Genomic DNA, 9,556 nt, shown 5'->3' on the forward strand with positions numbered 1-9,556 from the left:
TATGTTATGGCTGAGTTATATATATGACCTAATATATTTTTAATATTATGATATGGCTGTGTTATTTTTATGTTGTGGCTGATTTATTGTTGTGTTATATGATCAGATGGATTAGTCAAGTCGAACCACGTGATTACCCTCCAAGACTTTACCCTTCTAACCTAGAAGGTAAAGATATCAATCATAATTTCCGTGCAGGACATTTCCCCCACATTAAAGAAACAATAGGACTCGATGTGTGGGAAGAACTGGTGAACTCTCCCATTGGAGTAGTTGCTAGGCTACTTTCACGCGAAAGCATTTGGTCTGGTAGGACCGTACACTATCTGCTATGTAGACAGCTGCGAGTGCATAAAAAGGAGATATGGTCTCTACTGGAGATGTTTCCCTGGATGTTGAATGAGCTTATTCTTGCCGATCTCCGAAAGCATTCTAGGAAGAGGTTCGCATTCAGACGGAGGAGCAAAAGATACATTCCACAAAACAACATCATAGGTGATTGTGGGGTTTATTCGTTGAAGTTTGTGGAGTGTCTAGCGCTTGGTGTCTTTTTATGGCATAAACGATAGTAATATTCAAGGGTTACGGGTGAAGATGGCAGCAGATATCCTCGAGGAAGGAGGAAATGTTGGAATGAACAAGTTGTTGTCAAAATGAAACTGTGTTTGTTTGTGAACCTGTGTTTGTTGTTATGTTAACTATTTGACTTTGGATAACTGCTGTAATAACTCAGTCATATCGATTAGTAATACTCAGCCAGTACTTATTGATAACTCAGTCATACCTCAAACATACCCTAGAACAAAATAATTAATAATTTTTCATTCGAATGTTATATATAAAGTCCAATTATCAAAATAATTAATAATAACTCAATGTGTGAGCATGATCTTTGTTGACTATACGAGTTTGGAATCGATTATAATCTTGAGGTATATGTTGTCTCTTACGAGTACCTAAAACTCTAGGCAGTGATATGAGGTGTGAGCATGATTCAAAACACGTAAACTGTTATTGTGTTATTTATTATGAATTTGTGATATTTATCATATCTTGTGGTTCGTACATCATAAATCATAACCCTAAACAATCTTATTCGGAACCCAAACCCTAAATAACTAAACCCTATACCCTAAACGGCAAACAACAAATCAGCCGTAAAGGTCTTAATAACTCAGCCTGTTAGTGTAAGTTAATATTTACATATGGCGCGAAAATTTTAGATATTTTATCTCGCGACCTTTAATGTTCTATACTTCCCCTATATATAGCCCCCTTCTCTTGCACTTTCTCGCCTTATCTCACTAGAAAACCTAAACAATATCTCTATATCGCCTTACAAAGTTATGATTGTTCCTGGTTATTCAGAAAGGTTAGAGAACAGAGTCAATGAGATACTAAACTCTGAAAATCGTGAAAACCTTCCCGTTCTATACCCTGGCCCGGGTTTCTTGCTTGACAGCGTAATCTGGTTTAAATTTCTAAGCGATCTCTCCCTGGCCATCCCGTCGATTTTAGCAGAAGGATGGGTTCATGATTGGCCGACATGGCGCGCCATTCCCGATCATTTTAAGGAACGCTGGTTTCTTCAACTCGCTGTAAGGACAACATCTTTGAATTGTTTTTGATATTAGACATAATAACAGCACTTACATTTGGAAATTGGTTTTTTGTTGTAGCGCAAACGCACGTGGGCACGAAGATATAATTTTCAAGTTTGGACAAATTTTAATCTGGTGGCCAGAACGGTGTTTCGTTGTCAGATGCGCCTCTTGAAGAGGAGGTGGGCACATGGGGGTGAGAAGCCTGCGTGGATGCTAACTAGAGTTTGGCGTGATCTTGTCCACATGTTTGAAGAATTTGGTCCTGATAATTTTGGTTTTAGTAATTGATTTGTTGTTTTTGTTTGTATTCAGCCGTCAAGTTTTTGTAAAGTTGTTTAACTCAGCCGTTAAGTTTCTATAAAGTTGTTTAACTCAGCCATTAAGTTTCTATTAAGTTGTTTAACTCAGCCGTTTAGTTTCTATAAAGTTGTTTAACTCAGCCGTTAAGGTTTTATAAAGTTGTTTAACTCAGCCGGAATTGTTTGCGTCAAACGTCAGTGTTTCAGTTAAGTAACTCAGCCGTAATACGAATTAAGATACTAATAACTCAGCCTTATATTGTAAAAATACAAAGCCAAAGTTAACGCTATTTTCCATGTATTATTATGGCCGCCATTACTTAATCGAGACCAGTATTAGAGTCCTTTATTCTCTTATTATTATACGTGCGAGAAATTCCATCGTCATTGAGAATATCGAGACTCATTATTATGGCCGTCATTACATTATCGAGACTACTATTATTAGAGACCTTTATTCTGTTATTATTATGTGCATGAGAAATTTCGTTTGCATTGAGAATATCGAGACTCATTATTATACGGCTGGCACGCATGTATCGGATTATTTACATAATCGAGGTATTGTTATTTTTAATGTAACTCAGTCAATACATCTACGTTAACTCAGCCAAAATATAGACGCTAACACAGCCGTAATACGAATTCAACTTAAGTGTTTGATAAAATAATAAAGAACCTTTCGTATTTCTTGATTTGATTGAGTATTCGTCATAATTAAAGTGCATCACGTGTGTGGAAAATACGGCTCAAACCTAATATCGAGGCATTTAATAGTTTATTAATTTAAATTATTCCTCTTTATTTGAATTTTTTTAAAAAAATGATTTTATATTACTACCACTATTGTTTTAACTTTGTCTTTCACACCAATTTCTCTTTCATTCAAAGAAAATGTCTTCTTCATCATCTGTGTCTGGTAACACTTACTTTCACCGCCGGCATGTGGAAAGAGGAACGCCGAAACAGTGTTGGTGTGGTGAACCCGCTGAATTATGTACATCTGCATCACGGGCTAATCCAGGACGACTGTACTATTGCTGTCGCAAAGGATATATTAAGGTTTGATTTTTAATTTTATTCATTATACTGTCAATGTGATACTAAGAGCTGGGCATGTTGGTGAAATCAGAGACATTTATTCAAATGGGCGGACGAGTGCTTGGTGGAAGAGGTAGAAGATATGAAATCGGTGATGAGTGACATGACCAAAGGCATATCAGATCTGAGAGTAGACGTTGGTCGGTTGGAGAAAGAACTCGGTAAAGCGGAAAAGATGAAGTGTTTGATGTTTCCAGTGGTGGTTTGTGGGTTTGGTATGGCCATATTTTGGCACTATTTCTTTGCGTAGTCATGTGTTGTAATCATAATTTAGACGCAATGTTTTTAGTAACTCAGCTATTACGTTCAATGCAACTCAGCCAGTACGTTAATTAATTCATAATCAAACAATAACCCAGCCATAATACGAGTATTCGTCAGTCATAACGTTTTAATAACTCAGTTATAACGTTAACTGCAATTCAGCCGTTACGTTAATTAAGTCACTATCAAACAATAACCCACCCATAATACGAGTATTCGTCAGTCATAACGTTTTAATAACTCAGTTATAACGTTAACTGCAATTCAGCCGTTACGTTAATTAAGTCACTATCAAACAATAACCCAGCCATAATATGAGTATTCGTCAGTCATAATGTTTTAATAACTCAGTTATAACGTTCACTGCAACTCAGCCGTTACGTTAATTAAGTCATAATCAAACAATAACCCAGCCATTATATGAGTATTAGTCAGCCATAAAAAGAGACATACATAAATTTCTGGTTTGACATACATAAGTTTAGGTTCAAAATCACTCTTCCCTTTCCGGACATACACACATTAGTGGAGTAGTTTTCCCATCTCCAACCACATTGAACACAAATAAGTCTCCTATGGCGCATCTGTTAGCACGACAGAACTTTCTCCAGCCTCTTCTGATGTAATACATGCCGTCTGCTTCGCTAAATCGCAAACTCACAGTCCATGAATTTCCCTCTTTGTTGACAAGTATTATCTCTTGGCATTGTTTGTTCAAAGCAGTACAAGTCGTAGCTCCCTCAGGAAGATACTGCAAACACAGAACGTAAAGACACAGAACAGATCAAACCATATGTTAATAACTAACTAAATACTGCAAACACAGAACGTAAAGACACTGAACAGATCAAACCATATGTTAATAACTAACTAAATATGGTCTATAACTGAAAATCGACTCACAAGTTTGTCTTCTTTTAGATTCGAAGCAGTGACCTCAGCCTGAAAACAATAGTCAAATGAGAAAGAAGGAACATCATCCGCATCGGCTTCTTCCTTGATGATGTGAGGATGTGTATACTGAATCTCACAACAGCTAGGACCAAATGGTGTGACATGAAACACCATATCTCCTTCGTGTTTGAAGATGACAATGTCACCGATTTGAAGGTCATGTGCTGTGGTGAAATCTTTCCAACCTCCGGTGAGTCTCCTGCCTTCTTGTATCACTTCCCAAGTTTGATCTGTAGCGTCCGATCTTAGTTTCCATGTTTTCCGGTTTGTCTTCCCTTCTATGTGTTGTGAGAAGAAGCCAAGTGGTATTGTCTGCAGGTCAGAAAAGCCAAAGTTAAGCAAACTCTAAAATAGGAACATATACACATGAGAAATAGAGAGTGTGTGTCTACCACGCCACTGTGGAAATCGGGAAGCAGAGGCTTCAAGAAATGAGGTTTGTGCGAATTAGGCATCTGCAAACAAGAAAAGAATGGGAAGAAAACATCATCGAACCGAAGCTGAATCCACAAATCTGCAAAAGAGAGGCTTCGGTTTTACCTTCGTATCGAGACGCTTCGAAATCGCCTGTCGTCGAGAGCTTTTCTTTTTTTTTCGCGTTGGGACGAAAATGATTTCTTTTTTTTTCCTTGTGTAAAGTAAATAATGCCGGAAAATATAACTCAGCCGTAACATTGTTAATAATTAATAATGCCGAAGAATAAAACTCAGCTGTAACATAATTTAACTCAGTGTCGAGTTATGTCCTGACACGCATGTCCGAGTAATTTACGATATCGAGGTCATTATATGTTTATTTTATTTGGACACGCGTGATCTTTATATTTAATATGATTTCCCTATTATATTTCCAATATTTACAAGTAAAAGATAAAGGAAAAACCAGAGTCGACTTCTAAAACCTAAAGTAAGTCTCTTTCGTCCAAAATCGATTTTGAATTATTTTTTGTATTTTGGCCTTGTTCGATTTTGCATTATTTTTGTGTGCTATGATGTATAAATTAGATGGATCTACAGCGTGGAATTCCAAGGACGTGCGACTGTGGAGCTGCTACCATTGTGTTAACGTCAGGTACAATAAAGAATCCGGGTAGAAGATTTTATCGATGTGGAGCAAATTCGGGTCAAAACCATGTTTTCAAATGGCTTGATGAAGCACATGATGAAGAGTTTGTAGTTGTGGCAAACAAACTCGCGACGGTAGAGCAGGATTTGGCCGCTATAAAAGCAGAATTAGATGATATGAAGAAAGACATAACTGAGATCATAAAAATTATTGAATGTCTTAGGATGAAGTCTTAAATGTATTAGTTGCTACAACTACTTCTTTGTTTACTCAGATTCTGTACTCATAAGTCAGTCTATGTTTATGTAACTCGGATTTAACTCAGCCGTTGTTAATTTCTTCCGAAACAACAACTCAGCCGTAACATGTAATAATATCAGTCTTAACGTTTAGGTGAACAATCAAAAAACAGTCATATTTCTAACAATCAAAAAACAATCAAAACTCAGCCGTGTATTACAATAAGATGAAAATAAGTCAGCCATAAGATAAAAATAACTCAGCCATAAGAAAATAAGTCAGCCATAAAAACAGAATATATAATTTTTTTGTTCGACATACATAATGGCATAGCAAAAAACATAAAAAAGATAAGATTCTGATGCAGAGACATCTTCACCACTTACTTGTGTCCCTAAACAGGCTTATCGGTTCAAAATCACGAAAGAACAAGGAAATCTCTTTGATCCAGAAACAGCGCTCACACATGTTGTCGTCTTAGTCACATCAATGTGCCATAGGCAGAGACATTGTCGGTCCACAACATTTGCACATTGGCAAAGGTAGAAGGACGGAACATAAGTAGAAGTGAACATGGCCTTAATTTGACGGAACTCGTCAGTATGCCACAAACCCCATCCCCATTTCGCATCTCGAACAAGTTTCCCGACCCTGTCAACAGTTGCTCTTGGAATTCTCCGAAAATACTGCGCATCACCGTAAAAGATTGCTTCAGTCATAGCGTGTGTATACACTGCACGCTCATATCCTGCATCTGCTGCACGCTTGAGGAGAGAAAGGCCATAATCTTGCTCATCGTATGAGTAGAAAAACTGTACACCCTTTACATAAATTGTGCTTGGATTGTTCTCAGCGTAGCAAGTTTTCAACAACTGAGATGGCATAATGAGACCCCAGGGAAAGGATAACACATCGAAATAATGGTATACCCTACGCATCTCTGCTAACGCCTTCATCGACCTGGACGATGCTCTGAGGCGGTAGAGATCTTGGAAGGAGTTACGGGCCACACGCTCAACCACCATTGCCTGAAGATCTTCAGGCAATTCAAGCAGAGGGAAATATTCCATTTTCTCTGAGAGGACAGTTGTGTAAAAGATAGAGAGTTGAAGATGTGTAATTGTTTGAGAAGTACCTTATTTATCTGCAGTTAACGGTTGTAGTTTCGTATCGCGGCGTTTCTTATTTCTTATTTTGAGCGGGAATTTAATCCATAACTCAGCCGTGTATTACAATAACTCAGCCTTAATTGACTTCGCGACGTTTCGTGTTTCTAGCGGGGAAGTTTTTTTCAACTGCGTTTGAATAAAAGAGCTGACATTAGAAATCACGACAATTATTAGGCGTGTGAGTAACATTATCTCAGCCAATGAAGATTAATTTCTCTTAATTTAATTCGCTACTTTCGTATTCCACTTTATAATCAATAATTACGTAGGGGCTATTACGTAACGTAGGGCAATTAAGTACGGACATTTCGTTTTTCGATGTCTGTGTCTCTCTTGAGTAATGGGAAGCGGGCAAATCAATGAAAATAAAAACCCAACCACAATACAAAAAAACCCAGCCGTATTACAACACAAAACCCAGCCGTATTACAAATAATAATCCAGCCGTTGTGCAAATCAATGAAAATAAAACCCAGCCGTATTACAACACAAAACCCAGCCGTATTACAACACAAAACCCAGCCGTATTTCAAAACAACATGAAAAGCAATTGCTTATATCGGACAAGTTCTCGCATTATGTCCACTTTGACTGCAACGAGAACATATGTGCTCTTTCCTAGGACGTTTGTTTGCAAGTGCAACTTCTAAAGCAGATTTCATCCTATTTTTTTTAGGTCTTCCCGGTTGTTGACGAATAAACGGTGGAAAGCACTGTACGTTAGCCACGTTATCTGGAACAGGTAGCGCTGAGTCAACCGGCATGACCGATTCAGCGTATGCGCTAGCTAAATAAGTGCTTTTATAGTAAGGACTGCACAGTGATATTCGAGAAACATTTCTTTCCTCTGCAGCTGCGATTGCGTGTACACATGGTATTTTCTCGACATCGAAACGCCGACATGTGCACTTTCGCTCAACCAAATTAACAACATTCAAAGACTCGCCAGCAGCGCCATATTTAACTTCAGTGTGATGGTCATCAATCCTTTGAACCGTCCAATCCCGGGAGGCACTTACACGTCCCTATTAACAAAACCCAATTAAAACGACTGACTTATTAGATTTAAAGACTGACTTATTTTACTGTTACGACTGACTTACTTGTAATAGTTTCTCCACACCGCGCGTGAGTGTGGTTGACTGCGATCTGGCATCCACTCTTCGTTCAGCAAACCATCTGGTCATCATAACCCGTATCGATTCCAATATTCGAACAATGTTAAGACCTCTAGCATGCGATAATGCTCTGTTCATTGATTCCGCTATGTTCGTAGTCATCAAATTGTACCTCTCGCCCGGGAAATAAACACGTGTCCACAGTCTGACATCAGCTCTTTCGAGGTAGCCGTGGAGATCAGGATTAAGTGCTTCAATCTCCTCGAAAATCATATCAAAGTCAGACATTCTAAAACATCTCGCCGCTTTCTTCACCAGCCGAAATACATCTTTTCCTTTGTACCGTCCCAATATGTTTTTATACAAATGATAGGTGCATATTCCACGAGCAGCTAACGGATACACATTTGTAATTGCTTTCCCTATCGAGTTATGCCTATCTGATATTATCGCAAGACCCTCCTGGTCAGGAATCAACACTTTTAGTTGCGTAAAAAACCAATTCCACGAATCATCATTTTCAGTGTCAACCACTGCGAAGGCTATTGGAAAAATCTGAAAGTTACCATCCTGAGCTAGTGCTGTGAGTAGCGTCCCTTTATATTTACCATTAAGAAACGTACCGTCGACGACAACAACTTTGCGCATGAAAGGAAACCCATTAACGCTCGCACCAAACGCAAGAAACACATACATGAATCTTCCAAGCTCATCGATTTGAAGACGCGTAACTGTATTCGGATTTGCCCTTCTTATCATGTATAAGTAAGAAGGCAAGAGTTCAAAACCACACTCAGGTGTGCCCTCATCGATTTCCCTTGCACATTTAAGCGTCCGGTGTGATTTCCAATATTCCATCTGCTCACATGAAAAAACAATTTACATAACTCAGCCACATCATATCATTAAGACGGTCACAACGTAAACATAACTCAACCATAGTTTTGTAACTCAGCCATTTCTAACATAAAATAACCCAGCCTATACTCTACCATAACTCAGCCGTTTTAACATAATTACCTTTACACCAAACTGCTTAGTGATAGCTATTCCGACACTCTCAGGGCGAACGGCCGGACCAACGTCGCCGAGAAAGTTCTTGTACAACTCTCCTAAAATATCCGGTGTTGCATTTCGAGATCGATTAGAACGCTCAGTTACAGAACATGCATGATCCGAGTCGTAAATACGAATATAAAACTGCGGGGACAATCCTTCGGTAGATGCACGAACTCTCCATGTACATCCATCAACCCAACACTTAACAACGTATGTTGTCAGGTTTGATATTTCTACATCAAAATCAAATTGATGCCTCACTGTAAAAAGTTTCAGTCGTCTCTTCAAATGCTTTTTAGTCAAGTATCGTTGTCCTACCGCAAGGTCTAACGACGACATCTCCAACTTCAAAACCTCCAGATTCCCTTTAGATTCGCTCATCAAGAAGTTCTGATATCTCTTCTTGGAAGGTAGCGTTGGTGAATCTTCGTCTTCTTCGATAGGAGACTCACCGTATGTGCTGAAGTTATCATCTTCAGATGACGCACCGTCCGAGTCATCGAACATATCAAATCGACTTTCAAATTCATCATCTTCTTCGTTTTCTTTGCCTATTTCATCTTCTCCGGCTACGTCGTGTATTTCAACGTTACTAAAGCAGTCATTCTCAATTTCATCTTGTTCATCCTCCAAACTGCAACCATCGTAACTCCCATTCTCTATAGACTCAACTTCTAAAGCT

General features: G+C 38.6%; 1 protein-coding gene and 1 long non-coding RNA gene across 2 annotated transcripts; one reads left to right on the top strand and one right to left on the bottom strand.

Annotated features, from left to right (window-relative positions):
• The first annotated feature begins 803 nt into the window (after positions 1-803).
• Positions 804-5,739, top strand: LOC117126558. The gene is made up of 2 exons (XR_004449174.1): positions 804-1,598; positions 1,680-5,739. It is a non-coding gene; the product is annotated as an uncharacterized LOC117126558 (long non-coding RNA).
• Positions 5,740-6,363: 624 nt separating this feature from the next.
• Positions 6,364-8,726, bottom strand: LOC117126534. The gene is made up of 2 exons (XM_033274862.1): positions 7,801-8,726; positions 6,364-7,722 (listed from the first exon to the last, which is right to left on the bottom strand). The coding sequence occupies exons 1-2, from the start codon at positions 8,671-8,673 to the stop codon at positions 7,252-7,254; spliced, it is 1,344 nt and encodes a 447-aa protein (XP_033130753.1). The 5' UTR covers positions 8,674-8,726; the 3' UTR covers positions 6,364-7,251.
• Positions 8,727-9,556: the final 830 nt, after the last annotated feature.

The sequence above is a fragment of the Brassica rapa genome, chromosome A07, assembly GCF_000309985.2.
Source record: "Brassica rapa cultivar Chiifu-401-42 chromosome A07, CAAS_Brap_v3.01, whole genome shotgun sequence".
Classification (NCBI taxonomy): Eukaryota; Viridiplantae; Streptophyta; class Magnoliopsida; order Brassicales; family Brassicaceae; genus Brassica; species Brassica rapa.

What these genes read in the sequence shown, in the direction of transcription:
- LOC117126534 (XM_033274862.1), bottom strand. Translation starts at nt 8,673, where the DNA reads ATGGAATATTGGAAATCACACCGGACGCTTAAATGTGCAAGGGAAATC. An exon ending in GTGTGGAGAAACTATTACAA is followed by an intron (nt 7,723 to 7,800) that starts GTAAGTCAGTCG and finishes TTTTGTTAATAG; the next exon opens with GGACGTGTAAGTGCCTCCCG.